Here is an 18,981-nt window from a genome sequence, read left to right as displayed (position 1 = left end):
CTTCCTGACGTTTTCGTCAATTTTTTTCCCCCAAGTGATTTGTCACTTTTTCCGATGTTTTTCTGCATTTTAAAAAAAAAGGTTTTTGTTGTTTGTTCCCGCGTTTTTGAAGCTTTTTCAGACATTTTTGTCACTTTTTTCAACATTCTTTAGTCACTTATTTTTTTAAATGCTATACAATTCAATAAAACACCCAAATTCAATGAAAGTTGTAAGATTATTTATTTTACATGTGAAGAGTAATGGTTGTATGGAATGGAACCATCCACGTTATTTTGACAATTTAGTTGAAAGAAACCCAAGTATCTGAAATAGAAACTTTTTGAAAATGGGTCAAATTTGACCCAAGGTAAATGGGACGGTTAAGGAAAATCAATTACAAATACAAACTGATAGAGAATTCAACGTGGAAAAATCTTCTGGGCTTAGGTGTATGCTGGGTTCAGCCTGTTTTTTTGTATGCCTATCCTTGCCTATGCTGCGTCTTTCTCCACAGGAAAGCACAGAAAGTGCTCTTCCACGCACCTCCTTTCTGATCTCCTCTATATGACAATCAAGTCATCACATGAGTCACGGCAAGAATTTATGACTCTCACAGCGGCCATCTTGAAAGACACACACATCATGTACAGTAGTGTGAGCCCAACGTTACAGTACATACAAGAAAACAGCACAATGCGTGTAAACTTCATTCTTTTTTTTATTCTCAAAATTAAATTGAAAAACAGACACTTTGTTTGCCATCAAATCACATGATACAGGTTTGACTGTCAGTCACACCTCGTCTTCATGTATCACTCTGAGTTACACCGATAGAAGTTTTGTCAGTTTGAATGCCCTTTCTTATCTTTTTTTAACGAGGAACTACACCTAGGCTGAAAACTCTGCCTGCACTGCCATCTAGTGGTTGCTGTGGTACCTGCACAGTAGGCCTACAGCGTTTCACAATGTACAATTCTGCAATGCTATATAGATCACAGTTAGGTGTGGTCCCAAGTACAAACCACACCCAGCTGTCATGATGGGTGAGTCTGAAGTTAACAGACTTAAACCTTTCAACCCATAGACGTCAGAAAAGTATTGCTTTTGCTACATAGGCTATACGATTTAAAGTGCAGATGCTCTTAAGGTGCGCGATCACGGAAGGCTTGTATCATGTGGACATGCCGACAGTGTTGTTGTCATTACTTAGAATTCCTCATGGGGGCGACATCAACTACGCACTATAACTTTAACTGTTACTTTTGCTCAGTCTAACTAACAACTTGTATCAGTGTACTCCTGATTGCTCGTCTTTCTACATCAAAGTTATCTTAACCATGACATAAGACAATATGCTATCACAAAGTTCTTCTTGTCGATGTTATTATTTAATTTCTCTGTTGAAAATGTTGCCTTAAGAAGATATTACAAACTGCTTGTAGACAATATTAATCACACATCAAATCAATGTAATCTGAGAACCACTACAGTACATTATTACTGCAGCAACAAATAGTTATGTTATAGTTAATAAATAACTAATATTAAAGAATATAGGATTTCCTGTGAATACACAATTAGTTGAATATACAGTACTATGAGCAGTGTGCTTATCAGTTTCGATGCTATCACTCAGCACAAATGTATTTCACAGACACTGTTGATTTTTCTGACTAGTCTATTTTCTCTGCTGTGTTTCAGCATATGTATTTCTCTCCATCATCTGCTGAAACATCTGACTTGTCACACTTTAGATTATCCACCTTGGTCCAGACAAATAACTATTCTCTTCTGTTTTCTAGGTGTGAGTGTAACTGTGTTTGACGCAGCACCAACACAAGTTGGTAAGCTTGCCCTGTGAGGAGGCAGTAATATCAGGTGAGGCTAAAAGGTGAAACACCTGACGAGATGTGTGGCTTGTCGCCAGCCCTTTTGTTGACAAGGCAGAAGGGAAGACGCTCTATTTTAAAAGCACAGGGATGTTGCCAGGCGACTTCTCAGACTGGCTGCAGATCCTGTGAGTCCACATCAGTCTTTGGGTAGTGATGCGATGTAAGAGGCAATTATTCAGGCTTTGTAAATAAACCAAGAATCCAAGTGAACCACACAGGCTAAAATCTATTATATGTTATGAAAGTGAAAAGGTGAAACAACTCCACTGCTGTCCGTAACTTAATGTGAGCACATCCCTTTACAGAAATACAACTCCCAACGGAAAAAAAAATCAAGAGCAAATTAAGTTAAATTTGTCTATCAATGTGCTTTCAATGCTAGAAGATCAAATGTAAATCAATTCTAGCTTTTTATTTACATTACAGCATCTCTCAACTAATACATATAACTGTAAATGTGAAATATTGTGGTGCACTTGATTTGCTGGTCATAATAATTCTTATTATTGTATAGTTGCACTTTTGTAATTCTGTGGTTGAATTAGAGCTTAACAGCGGAGGGGAGAGGGTGCAATTGATCCACCTGCAGCTGGACTAAACTGAGGGAGAACTCAGTTCTCCCTCGGGGGGAGGCAAGGCCTTCTCCAAGGAGTCATAGTGACCTTTATCAGACAGGTCCTCCTCGATTTCATTCTCATCTTCAGAAAGGGGCGGTTTGGCTGGGGCCTCCACTGTCGGCTCGAAGGGTGGCTCAACGCTAGGACGAAGGAAGAATATATAGTGAAAAAACATTTTATTTCTTTTTTTAAAGTTTAATACATGTAATGCAAATCATGCATAATGCAAATGTCAGAAAAAGTCAAAGAAGGCACAGAATGAAACAGCTCTTTTTTTCTTTTTTTTTTTTTTTACCAACGGTGCAGTTGAAAAAAGTAGTGAAGTAAATAAGATTCCCATGAGCCATGCAAAAAAAGAGGGAAAGTTGAGCATGAAGCTGAAACATGCCAAACATTTCCTTTATTATGCCCCACAGGTCAGTATGCAGTCACATCACACACAAAACAGTAACAGTGATGGAAATAACCCAAAAGCCGCTCAACGACACCATAAGCCGACATGACAATGAAGCAGTTTTTTGTGCTAATGGAAAGTTGAAAGATGAAGTGGTTGCATGAAGACCCAGAAGACCTGTGGTCAGTCACTTACGATGGGTTTTGGTCACTCAAAAGCGGGCGTAATCAGGCCCTGTACTGAAAGGCAAAGACAGCCTCCATGTATCAACATTCAGGATCTTTTCAAACATCTAGTGATATTATATTCTTATGTAATACAGAAGTATGTATGAATACTATATACAGTGTGTTCTTACATGCTTTACAGTATGTAGTGTATATTTAATAACGAGTTACACAAGTTACAATCAATATTAAAGGAGCACTATGAGGATTTACAATGTCAACAAATGAGACCATGACTGAGACAACTGGCAGCCGCTATTTAAAACCTCACTGTTTCCTGTCTCAGGCAGGATGTTGTCTGTTGTCTGTTGTCCTCTGTACTCCTCCACCTTCCCAGCTGTGAAATCCAACTTTGTGACTAGAGGAAAAAAGTCATACTATACTATGACTTTTTAAAATCTTTTTTCAACTTACTATACTATGACTTTTTCTAACCTTTTCTGACATACTATACTATGACTTTTTTCAACATAATATACTATGACTATTTTCGACATGCTATACTGTGACTTTTTTATTACTTTTTTCAACATACTATACTATGACTATTTTCGACATGCTATACTGTGACTTTTTTATTACTTTTTTCAACATACTATACTATGACTTTTTTCAACATGCTATACTATGACTTTTTATGACTTTTTTCGACATACTATACTATGAATTTTTCATATGTTTTTGTTAGCAACATGGTGGTCCAATGGTTAGCACTGTGGCCTCACAGCAAGAAGGTAAAGGGTTCACACCCATGACTTTTTTTTGACATACTATACTGTGACTTTTTCCGACATACTATACTATGACTTTTTAAAATAATTTTTCGATATACTATACTATGACTTTTTTCGACATGCTATACTATGACTTTTTCGACATACTATAGTATGACTTTTTTATTACTTTTATCAACATGCTATACTATGACTTATTTATACTTTTTTCAACATACTATACTATGACTTTATTTCGACATACTATACTGACTTTTTTGTCAAATTTTTAGCTATTATAAATTTATGCTTTTACACTACGACATGCTTTCAAAATGCTATACTCTTTTTTTTTTTTTTTACGTACTTTCCTTCGCAGATTCAAACCCTGTACCTTCTTGCTGTGAGGCAACAGTGCTAACATTTTTTCAGTAAATTTTCGATATACTATATTATGACTCTTTTCGACATACTATACTATGACTTTTTTTCAAAATGTTCGACATACTACAAATTTTTTCGACATACTATACTATGACTTTTTTTCAAAATTTTTGTTGTTTCATTTGTTTTTGACATACCATGATTTTTTGTCGACATGCTATAAGTTTTTTTTCGACATACTATACTGTGATGTTTTTGTGACGTTTTAACATTCTATACTTTGTGGATTCGAACCCTGTACCTTCTTACTGTGACGCAACAGTGCTAACCATTGGGGAACCATGCTGCTTTCCTATACTTCTCCTATATCATGACTATGACTTTTTTATGACTTTTTTGACAAACTTACTATGCCTTTTTTCGACATACTATGCTATGACTATTTTGACTTTTTCCGACATACTATACTATGACTTTTTAAAATATTTTTTCGATATACTATACTATGACTGTTTTATAACCTTTTCCGACATGCTATACTATGACTTATTTATTACTTTTTTTTGACATACTATACTATGACTTTTTTATTACTTTTTTCGACATACTATCATGACTTTTTTTGACATACTATACTATGCATTTTTCTAATATATTTGTCAGCAACATGGTGGTCCAATGGTTAGCACTGTGGCCTCACAGCAAGAAGGTAAAGGGTTCAAACCCTTGTTGTCTGGGGCCTTTCTGTGTGGAGTTATTATGGAATGACTTGAACTCTGGCGATTATTATTGAGCATTAATGGTACACACCCTACCAATTGAGACATCGAGTTTTTGTTGACATGCTGTACCATTACTATTTTTCAAAATACTAAACTATGAACTTTTTTATGACTTTTTTCGACAAACTATACTATGACTTTTTTAAATCTTTTTTCGACATACTATACTATGACTTTTTTTTACTTTTTTTTCGTCATACTATACTATGACTTTTTCGTCATACAATACTATGACTTTTTAAAACATTTTTCGACATACTATACTATGACTTTTTTTTTGACATACTATACTATGACTTTTTAATACATTTTTTGACATACTATACTATGACTTTATTTCGACATACTATACTATGACTTTTTTGTCAAATTTTTAGCTATTATAAATTTATGCTTTTACACTACGACATGCTTTTAAAATGCTATACTCTTTTTTTTTTACATACATTCCTTTGCAGATTCAAACCCTGTACCTTCTTGCTGTGAGGCAACAGTGCTAACCTTTGGACCACCGTGCTGTTTTCCTATAGCATAACTTTTTTTCAAAATTTTCGATATACTATATTATGACTTTTTTGACATACTATACTATGACATTTTTTTTCAAAAGGTTCGACATACTACGAATTTTTTCGACATATGACTTTTTTTCAAAATTTTTGTTGTTTCATTTGTTTTGGACATACCATGATTTTTTGTCGACATGCTATACTATAAGTTTTTTGACTTTTTTTTGTCATACTATACTATGACTTTTTTATTACTTTTATCGACATGCTATACTATGACTTATTTATTACTTTTTTCAACATACTATACTATGACTTTATTACTTTTTTCGACATACTATACTATGACTTTTTTATTACTTTTTTCGACATACTATACTATGACTTTTTTAAATATTTTTTCGATATACTATACTATGACTTTTTCGACATACTATACTATGACTGTTTTATAACCTTTTCCGACATACTATACTATGACTTTTTAATACATTTTTCGACATACTATACTATGACTTTTTAATACATTTTTCGACATACTATACTATGACTTTTTTGTCAAATGTTTTGCTATTATAAATTTATGCTTTTACACTACGACATGCTTTCAAAATGCTATACTCTTTTTCTTTTTTTTTATGTACTTTCCTTTGCAGATTCAAGCCCTGTACCTTCTTGCTGTGAGGCAACAGTGCTAACCTTTGGACCACCGTACTGTTTTCCTATACTACGACATTTTTTCAAAATGTTCGACATACTACAACATTTTTGTTGTTTCATTTGTTTTTGACATACCATGATTTTTTGTCGGCATGCTATACTATAAGTTTTTTTTCGACATACTATACTGTGATGTTTTTGTGACTTTTTAACATTCTATACTTTGTGGATTCGAACCCTGTACCTTCTTACTGTGACGCAACAGTACTACACTTGTATGCGAAAGTATTTAAATGTACTGCAGATGATTAACGTATAATGCATGCCTATCATGTCCAGGGGCTACACAAAATGTTTCTGAGGGTCGCCATTTGCCCACAGGCCGCACACTGAGAAACTGGGCTCAAGAGGCTGCCAGTCCAACTCACTCATGATCTTGCTTGTTTTCTACTGATGTAGCTAACGTGTGTGTGTGTGTGTGTGTGTGTGTGTGTGTATATATATATATATATATATCACATACATATGTATCTACACGAAATAGAAACCATAACACACACACACACTTGCTGTGCGTTAACATGTAAAAATAAAACAGATACGCACACAAACCACAAAACAACAGACAAACACTGGCACCACGCACGCACGCATGCACACACACACACACAAGTTGAAAAAGGTACCTTTGCAGCAGCAGGAAGAGCAGGCCAGTGAGTGTATGGCATTGGCAGGTCAGGGAAGTTAGGATGCAGCGTAACTACTACTTTGCACTAAACACACACTGTCCATGCAACATGGCCGGTTGGGAGGTTATGACGGGAACCAACTCAGTTCCAGAAATATTAGGGCGAGAAGTGACACCAAATGTGCAAGAAGAGCCTCTGGTTAATGCATTAAAAGCAAGAGGATGATCACCAGCTAACTATGAGACGCAACGATCATTGGTCTGTTAGGATATGGTGCAAACAAAACCTTTTTGGAACAAAACTCAGAATTGAAAGCTGGTTAAGCTGATTTATTAACGCACTACTGTAGATTAGTTCAAATTAATTTTAGTTTGACAAGCTATAAAAGAAGCAATGAAAACCCATTTGAAAGAAAGAAAGAAAGAAAGAAAGAAAGAAAGAAAATCTAAATGAACAGCAACAACCAAAAATGTTCAGCTGAATAATTTATTTCATATTTTTAGAGTAGAAATTCACCATACATTTGAGGTCATCAATGTTAAACTTTTTGGTGCCCCCAAAGCATGCATGGGCATCAATCCTCTGTACAATATGTAGTTTATTTTTATTCTTTTACAACAAAACTCAAAAAATAAAAGCACATCAGTTGATGTAGGACTTATTTGGTCACAGGAGGTTGGTGTGCTATCTCTGCAGCGATGGCAGTCATACCGTGGGCTTATTTTAGTGGAGAAAGAAGAAACACTGGCAGCTTCCAGTCGTTTGCACTGGACTTTTGTCTCTAAATGTATCAAGACAAAGATGGAAAAAAAAAGGGGGTTGGCAAAGCTGAGGGGGAAGACGAGTGTTAGGTAACAGACAAGCAGAGAGGAAAGCAAAATGCAGACATTGTGTGAAGCAAGAGAAACATTCCTACAATGCAAGAAAGTCCATCTTGACTCATGTCTTAAAGACATTTCTTAAAAGAAGTGAAAACCACAACATAGAATGCAGCTGGTCAGGGAAGTGAGATTTGGTATGAGAAAACCTTAACAATTGTTGGCAACAAGTGAAAGTTTCTTCCTCACTTTTTCACTAATTTGGAGAAAAAAAAACTATTTTAAGACTTGACCACATTCAATATTTGGTAAAGACAGACATTTCTGCAGAGTAGGAGGCATAGGAGATGTGCACAGGCTAAATTTTCACCTTCACTCTTTGGTAAAGACAGTACTTGGATGAGATTATTTTTGTAAAAAAAAAAAAAAAGATTGAGAAGCCAACAATATGAGGAAGATCAATTCCACTCGGCTAGTTAGTGGACGTCAGATGTCGACAGGGGGACAGTGGTTAGTAAAGACAGGCACTAACTGGACCGACATACAGACAGGCAGACCAGCATCTTTATTTAGCACAGAGAGAATCAGACAAACACTTCTTTAATCTTCGAAAACATGGTGTTTTTACTCACTGGGAGTTTTAAAATCAAGCCTTTAATTGGAAAGGCAACAGTACAAGAAGGCTGAATGAGGTTTCAACATCAAATTAACTCCTCTCCCCATCAGGGCTGCAGAGAGGCAGTGCCATAAATACAGTATGGGCCCTTCATATGGACCCTGTTTCAGCTGCTGATGCCTCATTTGAATCACTGGATCCAGAAGTTCATCAGCATATTTGCTATTGACAATTTGAAGTGTTAAAGCTTCAGTGCGCAACTTTTTGACATTAATAAACGTCTGTTACATTCAAGCCATTGCCAAATGAGTTGCTACAAAGCTGATTAAGACTATCAGCTCCACATAACTCTCTGGATTTCTCAGTATGACTATGTTCAGAAGATTGTGGCGTCCGGTGACTTTCCCGCGCAGAAACTAGAGTGAAGATAATGACCTCTTCTGAAGAGTCCATCATGTTTTTATAATCCTCTGTGTCCTCCTTGGCTACTAGCAGCTGCGTGGAGGAGGGGTGGGGGTGGTGTGCAGTCACGAAAGGCTTGTATCATGTGGACGCGCCGACAGTTTTGTTGTCATTACTTAGAATTCCTCATGGGGGAGACAGAAACTACGCACTATAGCTTTAAATTGCCATAAAAATAGATTATTCACATTAGTAATTTAATCCACAGTAAGAGGCACTATAATATGTCCAAACATACGTACACTTGTCTTTAAAAATGTGCTCCAAGCCAAACAACAGTTCCAGTTGTCTTTTCTTTTCTGCATGAACGATGGGTAACCTAGCTAAGGCAGCAACTATTAAAAATGTAATGAATTTTTTAGCCTGATTATTTTTTTCTTTTCTGTGAAATGTAAAAACATGTCCAAATACCAAAGTCTTCTAAATTGCTTTTTCATTGCTTTTTTTTTGTCCAAATCTCAAAGATATTCAAATTTACAATGATATGAAACATAACAAAGCAGTACATTTTCACATTTGAGAAGCTAGCAAATGTTCAGCATTTTTGTTTAACAAAAACGTCACAATTTTCTGTCGACGGACTAATCGCCTAACGGTTTCCGAACCAAACTCAAGAGCCTCGCATTTCATTGAGGGACGAGGGAGAGTTGACCCCATTCAGCCTTGGCATGATATTCACACCGCACAATAAATAGTCAAAGGACCCTGAGCACCTGGGTTTGTGTCCCTCCATAAGATGTTAGAGAACAAGTCCAAAGGCTGATACTGGAAACGTTATTACAGTAAGTTTGTTTACAGAAAGTCAGAAATATAGACGATTATTTTCATAAGGTGCGTTTTTTGTTGTTAAATGAACTGTTTCTAGATACTTTATGACAAGCACTTCTGTATGACACATTTATGTATGTACAGTCAACATTCCTGTCACATTGTCTCCACTCTGTAAGTTAAAACATTTATTTATTTATTTATTTATTAATTAGCTGTTCACTATTTGTCATACATGGCCTCTTATCTCAGAGGAATACAAAACCTCACAGCATGACAAGGTAAAATGATTATTGAACACTGAAAGACCCAGTAAAATATTGATTGTGATGCCGGGTTTTTTTTTCTTCTTTTTTTTCTTCTTTTTTTAACATGGAAATCCTCTTTGGGATCATCATTCATTTCACACACCCTGATTTACATATCCTTTACATTGTCATTCTGATGGAGAGCACTGCTATTTGTGAGAATCAGGTTCCTTTGGTGGGGAAACAGAATCCCCAGCAATATGTAAAAGAAATGTACATGCATGAAAGACAAGCAAAAGATACATTTTCCTCAGAGAAAAATGTCCATCACATTGATTTTCAATATTCGGATGGCACAGAGTCTGTTTTGTTCTGGCACCGAGGCATCGCAAGTAGTCAGCAGTCGGTGTGGCAACCGAATAGTTAGACAGCACGGGGAGGGATTGGGGGAGGAAAGAGGGAGATCAGAGGGAGGGAAAGATACAGACCAAAGCGTCTTCCTTGCATTGATTGGCTCAGGGAGAGTTTATTGCTGTAAGTGGGAGGCAGGGAGGCAGGGGGGCAGGAGAGAAGGGGTAAGGATGAGGGAAGGGGTTGGTTGAGGGGGCAGCAAGGTGCCTGTCCTATTGCATCGTCTGGCTGAGTCTGTGCCTGTTTGTCTGTCTGTCCTCACACTGTCGAAATCAATTTGCCCTCTGTGGAACTGTGGACAAAGAGAGGGAGAGGCTTCCAGGTGGGCTGGCTCAGGAGAAACAGCAGCAAACACAAGCAGGACACATGGAGAGGCCGAGACCGCGTCACCTGACCCGCCAACATGAGAAACAAACCCCACGCTCTAAAAGCTCGACTCGATCTGACCTGTAACTTATGTCAACCTCTGATATGATGGTTGGGTTTACTCAAATTAACCGTGAATGAGAAGGGTTTGAAGCAGGGTGAGCTTGTTAGGGACTGGGTGGGTGCAGTTAGCAGGTGGGAGCACTACTGGAGCTGCATGGTGCATGGGGGTGCATTGGGAGGAGCTGGGAGGTCAAAGCACGAGTGTTTTGATATTAATGAACAAAAAAACTAATTAAAACAAGAAAAAAAAAAACCTTAATCAACCAAAAACAAAACTTGAACAAAAAAAAAAAAACTTAAATCAACTAAAGCATACAATAAAAACCAAGTTAACCAATAACATGCCTTATAATTTAATCTATTCCTACCATTCAAAAACGTATTATTTCTAATGGCCCTGTGTGTGTTGACCTCTCAACATTCATAACCGACCAATCACAAAGCCCGTCTTCTACCAATATGCCGTATAAACTACATGATATTCTCACTTATTGTATCCTATGAAACAAGTGGAAGCAGAACAGAATGTAAAACACAAAGGAGCACAAAGAAAACAACACAAAACAAAAATGCAGTGTGTTCAGCTGGTTGTGTGTTTGCGGGTCTGGACTTTAGGCTACGCGCCGCAGAGCGTCCCAATCCCACTTTCTCTTTACCTCTTCATCCTCAGCTGTTTCAACACGGTTTCAAGCCTGTTCTCGTTCAGTCAACTCATTCAGAGAGGTGTTTGGAAGATCCCAGCGCCCGGACAAAAAGGACACAATCCCTCACTGGCTTCCCACCCACAAACACTTCCAATTGCGTGCGACCAAAGCGGAAGCACCATTGTCAACATATTCAGCTTGAACTGACTGAACTAGAACTGAATTTCATCTGATTTTTGTATCAAAAGAACTACAGTGCACAGTATGTATATTTATATTTACTGCGACAAGTGGTTCTTACCTTGTGGGGAAGCGGGGCTCGTACTCTTCAACTCCTTGCTGTAAAGACAAAGACAGGAGGGATTTAGTCACGCCATTTATACTCAACTTGAAGCTACCTAGCATCATTTAAGGAGCAGGGCCACACCTCAAACACGCCTCTTCTGGTATTCTGATAAATACCCACCTAATTCTGTCTTCTCATTCGCTCTCGCGTTCTCCACCCCTCCCTCCCACCCTCTTTCGGTTCCTCTCTTTTCTCCTCCCCTCTGAGGTCAAAGGGCATTTTCACACATCTTCTTAAATTCACCTTTTTAAGGTGAATGATCCCCTTAACTGATCCCCGTGTGTTTCACATCAAAATGTTCAGAACAAACTCAGCTTTCTGTAGAAGGACGGCCACATTTTTTTTCTACAGCAATGTGTAAAGAGATAATTTGGCGCTAAAGCTGAAACGTTGGTGTTTTGCTTTTAGAAATTCCTCAAATCTCTTTTGAAAACAAACCATAACTTATGTTATGTGTTGTACGAGTTGTTTCGGTGCTTGAAATGAGTTTCCCAAAGTCTTCAGGTTATACAGTATATGATTAAAATGGTAAATTCAATTTTGTAATATTGCTTTTTGAGTTTGAGTTTTGTCAAACATCGTTTGGACGCGCCGGTGCGTCTTTCGTCCTCAGAGGGTTGAGGTCCTAAGGGAGTCCGTGGTGCCCAGGTGATACGATTCCCTCCCAAAGCCTCCCCCCCCCCCAATGCAGTCAACTGATGACTTCAAGCGACTTCATGACATGTCATTATTAACCCTCGTGTTGTCTTCCCATCGACCACGCAGCTTTTTGTCTTAAATGTGTTGGTCGTCTTTTGACACTTTTGTGGCTTTTTTGACGTTTTGAAGCTTCCCCCCAAGTTTTTTGTCACTTCTGATTTGTGTGTTAGTCTGCCCTTTTTGTCTCAGTGTTCCCGTTTCCTGTGATTCCTGTATTTGACTGCTACCACACTTTGGATAACCTTGCCTGCTGTTTTCAGGACACCTTTTGTTTGTATGGATTATTGTATTAAATCCTCAAAGCTTACTTTTGCCTGACTGTCGCTGCACTTTTTAAGTTTTTCTTGTTTTTTTTCCCACGTTTTTGAAGCATTTTTTGTCACTTTTTTCAACCTATCAATGCTATAAAATCTAATCAAATATCCAAATTAATTGAAAGTATTGAACTTATCATTCATTTTACACTAAAGAACGTTGTATGGAACCATCCACGTTATTTCTTTGGGACAATTTGGTTGAAAGAAACCCAAATTTTTGATATAGAGACTTTTAGAAAATGGGTCAAATTGGACCTAAGGACAACAGGAGGGTTCAATTGTTCAAACGTATCCGGTTGATGGTGTGGTCACTACGGTTGATGGTGTGGTCACTACGGTTGATGGTGTGGTCACTACGGTTGATGGTGTGGTCACTACGGTTGATGGTGTGGTCACTACGGTTGATGGTGTGGTCACTACGGTTGATGGTGTGGTCCTTGCTAGTGAACAACATACAAACGGTCATGGAAAGCTGCAACGACCACAGCAGCCAGCAGATGGCGGTAAATTAACACGGTTGAAGCAGCATCTCAGCAGTAACAGCCGCCCTAGCTGGATATCAAGTCTGATAAACTGCATGACTACAAACAACCCTCACATGAAAATGTTGCAATTATGTATATAATAATTCAATGGAAGAATATAAAAAGATCTTTGACTTTAATACTGCGTTATTACCTCATTGCTCTTTTCGATTGTCTGATCTGCCCAGTAAATATTAATTCATATTATTTGGTGATTTGGAAGTGGAAATATGGGTGAATGTCTGTTAAAAGAACATTTAAATTACTATTTTTATGTAAAAAAAACAAGTCCATGTTTTTTTTAATCCACAGCTGTGTGTAACCTTCAATAAAAACCTTCACTTTCCAACCAAGTTCAGCCCGTTGTTAACCAAATGTTTCCTCATCCAGAAATCATCACATAAGTGCTCACTGGGTGACCAAAGCATTACAGACACTTTCAGGCCTGACGACAAAACACAGTTCTCATAAATGTCAGCAGAGATGTTTCCATCTCGAAACGCTGTGAGGCGGAAGAAACAGTTTGAGTTGTTACGTGACTGTTGTGCAATTAAGCGTCGCCCACGTTTAATGTTCCAGGTGAGGCGTAGGAGGGAAGCTGGGCGGATAGAGAAGGGTTCAGTGTTGCGTAAGTATACTTCTGATTTTGCCTTTTGAAAAATTAACCCCCCTGGCTCGCACATCACACGGCTGCCTCCTCTCTCCCTCCTCTTCCTTTCAGTCAGCTGAGCAAACACTCACTCCGTTATCAACTGTCAGAAGCACTTTCCTCAGAGAGCGAGGCAGCCAGGCGTAGAGGCAGACTCCTCCAATCTGAGCTGTGCCACATCTAACAACCGATGTGAAGTGAAGGAGAATGGATTTCTGCGTCCATATAAGCTAATGTAGCACAAGATTACTCTAAGCACTGGTAAAGGAAGAGACAGCCTGTCAAAGCAAAGCTATTCCTGTACTGTATCTCAGATCTACAATCAAGTGTGTGTGTGTGTGTGTGTGTGTGTGTGTGTGTGTGTGTGTGTGTGTGTGTGTGTGTTTTGCAGGGCCCCCCCACCTGTGAGTAGCCTGGCACCGCAACACTGTAGGGGCGTTGTTGTTGTTGTCTGCCATGCAGCGCAGCAGCGCTCTGTGCCTCCATACGGGAGTGGAGGCCGTAATCAGGGACGGGGAGAGCCATGTCTTCTCTCTCTAGTAGGTTGCCTGTGCTGCTGCTCTTCCCGTGGAGGCTGCAAACACACAGGTATGCAGAAAATTAGAAAATGGTAAACATGTTGTCCCCCTGTGGCAATTACTCCCGAGCTATTCAGGAGCATGAGGAAGATCTGCAGGGGAGCCATCAGTGGGTTGTTGCTTTCCATAATTGGTTATTTAATTTTCGGTTTTCATTGGAAGGGCATTACGACTCGGGCCAATCAATGCCAATTAAAACATATTTGGAATATCTTCAAATTAGAAAAAAAAAGGGTTCAAGACATTACACTAGATAAGTATAGACATTGAGTAGTATTATTCTGTGAGAATGATAATGGTGATGATGATGACCCTTATGGGTATATGTAGGCGTGTATGTATGTATGTATGTATGTATGTATGTATGTATATATATGTAGGTAAGTGTATGCATGCATATGCAAACACACTGTATGTATGCATGTATGTAGAAAGTTATCTGGGTAAGTGTATACTGTATGTTCTTTAGTTTTTTGTATAATTTATTTTTATCTTTCTTGTCAATTTTTTTCCTTGACAATGTATTTGTTACTCTTAAAATTGCGAGAAGGGGGGGCCTGATATAAGCTGAAGCTTCTGACCCTACCCTTTGGTTACGACCAATACATTCATTCACTCAGTGTCATTCATCAAAATCAGATCAGTCAATATTCACCTCAAATAAAATAACACAAAAATGATGAATATGCCTACAAAACTAATATATCAGTTCAAGTATGCATCATTCAGGTGAAGTAATGACTTTTATTTTTAGGACAAAAAAGAAATCTACAAAACATACTTGTGTACCCGAAGTTGCCTCATTGAGTTGCTGTCACCGTCCGAGATCACCCGTGTGTAGGAGAAGGGAAACCAGCCACGCCTGGAAGAAGTGAGCGGGCGGATATTAGCAAATACAATTAGTTAATTGGTAACTTTTGGGGCTCATTGACAACTTTTATGTACCTAATATTGGACCAAACCACTGTACAATCTTCAGAGAAGGCAAATCAAATCTTTCTTTGAATACACAAGTTGCACTCACATCCTCGTCTTCTCATGCTCTCCGTAGTGCCACCCATCACGGGCCTCGGGGACCAGCAGGGTTATCACATCGCCCTCAAAGAAGCTGAGCAGGGTGCTGTTGTCGCCGGCTGCATGGGAGAAGATGGCCTGGACTCGAGTTCTCCCGTTTCTCTCCAGCCCCGCTGCCATGGAGCTGGACCGAGGCAGCGTACGAGTCTCCGCTGGTGAAGAGAACGAGAGGAGAAAGACGGACAGCTTTCAGTCTCCATTTCTCTTATAAACACTGCTGACTGTATGTATGTGAGATATATGTGTGTATGTGTTTGTTGTGTTATGGTTGTCTAAGCTACTGGATGCCTAAAATTTCCCTCGGGATGAATAAAGTATCTATCTATCTATCTATCTATCTATCAATCAATCAATCAATCACATGATGTGTAAATACTGTACCTCCATATACTCCAGTTTCTTCTGAAATTCCAAATGTGAAACCTGTCCCTGTCCTATATCTATTTTCATTCATAACCTCTCTTTCTCATTTTAAATATATCACACCTCATTTAATTCCCACTTGCTTTGGCCGGTTTCTCATTAAAACTGCACAGGTTGTGTGCGACATCCAGGCATATGTATTGTATTTGCTTTTAGTGGCTTTTACCTTTGAAATGCAATGATACTTACAATCCTTTTGCTGTGATAAAAAGCATACTGAATGCCAAGTTAAAGCTAACTACAAAACTGCTTCAAGAAACCCTCTGAGGACGAAGGACAACGGTGCAACAGATAACACTCAGATATTACATTATATTATATACACACACACATATATACACACATTCTATTTTAGACATTTATCATACATTATTTACTATTTAAATGATATATTACACTACTTTTGTGACGACTTTGGTAAACTCATTTCAAGCACCAACACAATTCGTCCACATGAGTAAAGGTTTGTTTTCACCTTCAAGTGATTTGAGAAATTCCCAAAAAAAAAAAAAAAATCAACTGTCCACATTGCTCTAGGACAAATTTAGGCCTGGCTATACAGAAAGCTGAGTTTGTTCTGAACATTCTGATATGAAACACATGGGGATCACTTATATGCAGATACCCTTAAAAGGTGAATTTAAAAGGATGTGTTAAAGGCATACTATGTAACTTTTCCCTCTTCGGACCCCCTACAGGTCGTCTCATTGGAACTACAGCCGTGTGAGCTGTAGTTCCAATGAGACGACCTGTAGGGGGACCGAAGAGGGAAAAGTTACATAGTATGTCTTTAAAATTGTCCCATAGACTTCAGAGGGTTAAATGTTCCCGGCATTTAGGCTATCTACATCTTTCCAAATGTCTCATCTCTCATCCTTACTCAGTGTGGTCTTGCTCTTGGCCGGGGCGACCTTGCGCACAGGCAGGGTGTTTGAGTAGCCCTCCCCTCCGTGCCTCTGGGTCTGCGGTGAGGCCTTGCTCTGGGCCACCTTGCCCTCCATCCACTGCTGGTAGTCCTCCCCTCCGTGAGCGCCGCCTGTGCCATTCATCACCGGCATCCCTCCTTCCATCAGCCTCTGCTGAGAGCATGACATTTACATACAATTAAAACACAAAATCAGTCTCTCTTTACATAACCCAGAGCTGTTATGTAACAGCCGACAGCTCATTAACAATAATGAACAAGGTGGAGGGTGGATCTGGGTCAGGAAATGCTGGTTAATGAAAAGACTACATTAAAGTATATGTTGCTTTAGAGATAAACATATGGAATGACTACTGGTAGACCGCAAAGAGTTTGTGTGAAATGTGTGTTTAATCTGAGGACATAAAACGCTACAACACTGGCACCACGTTTTTAATTAAAAGCTTGAGCCAATTTGAGGCAGTCTTTCATGCAAATCTTTCAAGTTTGTTTCCGTTTTTTCAGTAAGCAGGCCTGCAGGAGGGGCAGGGTGTAGAAGAGCCTGAGGACGTAAGGAATTTAAGCTTCTTCTATGCAAGAAACTAATTAGCATGCTTCGCTAACAAGATCATTTGCATTCACAAGGGTTTTCTGAGGATGCGTTGAGGGCTCTCATGATGCAGCAGCCATATCCGGGAGCAACAACCCTCGACACATCCCACGTCCTTATTAAGGGTCATCACTTAGCTGGGTTTGTGTTCGTGTGTGCATTTGTGCTTCTGTCTTTGTGAGGGCCAATCTGAGTTTTAGACCTTGAGAGTAACATTTTTGGCATTTTGGCTTCACTTTTTGGAGGGCTGTTTGGAGGTTAAGACCTAGTTTTGGGGCTTCAGCTCAGAAGCAAATTTAGGCTAATGTTAGGGATAGGAGAAGCATTATGTCAAATTCCAATGTGTGTGAAGCACTCTAGAAAAACATTAAAAATCCACAAACGCAACACAAACTTAGCGACCAACTGCAGTGGACCAAGAAAAACATACTTTGGCTGTTTCTATAACAACATACTAGCATATAAAATGACTATAAATACTGCAAAGTGCACAGGTCTCAGGTGGACTAAATGATGATTTAATAGAGGAACCGACCTGATGTCCCATGCCTCCACCTGCCCTGAGGGCCGCCAGCTCAGGAGGCACCGGCAGGGGTTTAGCACCAGGGATGGGCTCAGAGATGGACATGCCTGGATGATGACCACCAGGAACCATGGTGCCCGTTACACTGCTCATCTGCTGGGCCAGGAACATGGCACGATCTGGCAGTTTGTTGGGCTCGGCACACGCCTGCTGCCACACAGGGATCTTCTGGGATAAAAGCTCCTTCCCCTGAAGGAAAGAAGGAAGACAGGGATTGAGTCTTGTGTTTAAAAGACAGCATTGTACATGTTCAAAGAAAGTAGTTTGCTAATAGTTCATATTTTACAAAAGTAAAAAAAAATGTGACAACAGGGCTGCAACTAACAATTATTTTCTTTGTCAAATAATCTGTTGATTTTTTTCTGGATGAATGGATTAGTTGTTTTGTCTCTAAAATGTCAGAAAATGTTGAAACATGGTGATCATTGTTTCCCAAAAAGCCCAAGATGACGTCCTCAAATGTCTTGTTTTGTCCACAACTCAAAGATATTCAGTTTACTGTCACAGAGGAGAGAAGAAACTAGAAACATATTCTCAAGCTGAGATCAGAGTATTTTGTCTTTTTTTTTATATATATATATAAAATGACTCAAACCGATTAATCGATTATCAAAATAGTTGGCGATTACTTTAAAGGTCCTATGACATGCTGCTTTTTGGATGCTTTTATATAGACCTTAGTGGTCCCCTAATACTGTATCTGAAGTCTCTTTTATATAGACCTTAGTGGTCCCCTAATACTGTATCTGAAGTCTCTTTTATACAGACCTTAGTGGTCCCCTAATACTGTATCTGAAGTCTCTTTATACAGACCTTAGTGGTCCCCTAATACTGTATCTGAAGTCTCTTTTATATAGACCTTAGTGGTCCCCTAATACTGTATCTGAAGTCTCTTTTATATAGACCTTAGTGGTCCCCTAATACTGTATCTGAAGTCTCTTTCCCAAAATTCAGCCTTGGTGCAGAATTACAGCCACTAGAGCCAGTCCCACAATGAGCTTTCCTTAGGATGTTCCATTTCTGTGTCTG

The 18,981-nt window shown here is 38.8% G+C and overlaps 1 protein-coding gene and 1 long non-coding RNA gene across 8 annotated transcripts in view; one reads left to right on the top strand and one right to left on the bottom strand.

Annotated features, from left to right (window-relative positions):
* Positions 1-205: 205 nt before the first annotated feature.
* Positions 206-18,981, bottom strand: part of baiap2b (BAR/IMD domain containing adaptor protein 2b) — a 98,253-nt gene continuing 79,477 nt past the window's right edge. For 2 of the 7 annotated variants that reach the window (XM_078279412.1, XM_078279414.1), the window contains 7 exons: positions 17,905-18,141; positions 16,736-16,934; positions 15,383-15,584; positions 15,140-15,220; positions 14,183-14,354; positions 11,547-11,584; positions 206-2,631 (listed from right to left, as the gene is read on the bottom strand). In XM_078279412.1, the coding sequence (XP_078135538.1) occupies positions 2,469-2,631; positions 11,547-11,584; positions 14,183-14,354; positions 15,140-15,220; positions 15,383-15,584; positions 16,736-16,934; positions 17,905-18,141 (1,092 nt within the window). In that variant the 3' untranslated portion in view covers positions 206-2,468. Of the gene's footprint in view, positions 2,632-3,080; positions 3,125-8,217; positions 10,465-11,546; positions 11,585-14,182; positions 14,355-15,139; positions 15,221-15,382; positions 15,585-16,735; positions 16,935-17,904; positions 18,142-18,981 lie in introns of those variants that run through there. The other 5 variants (XM_078279417.1, XM_078279419.1, XM_078279413.1 and 2 more) reach the window with 5 other exon arrangements.
* LOC144536335 (uncharacterized) lies at positions 13,719-14,233 on the top strand. Its single transcript, XR_013503739.1, has 3 exons — positions 13,719-13,759; positions 13,853-14,041; positions 14,172-14,233. It is a non-coding gene; the product is annotated as an uncharacterized LOC144536335 (long non-coding RNA).

This window comes from Sander vitreus, chromosome 21 (genome assembly GCF_031162955.1).
Source record: "Sander vitreus isolate 19-12246 chromosome 21, sanVit1, whole genome shotgun sequence".
Taxonomy (NCBI): domain Eukaryota; kingdom Metazoa; phylum Chordata; class Actinopteri; order Perciformes; family Percidae; genus Sander; species Sander vitreus.
This window is presented reverse-complemented; position numbering and strand designations above follow the sequence as displayed.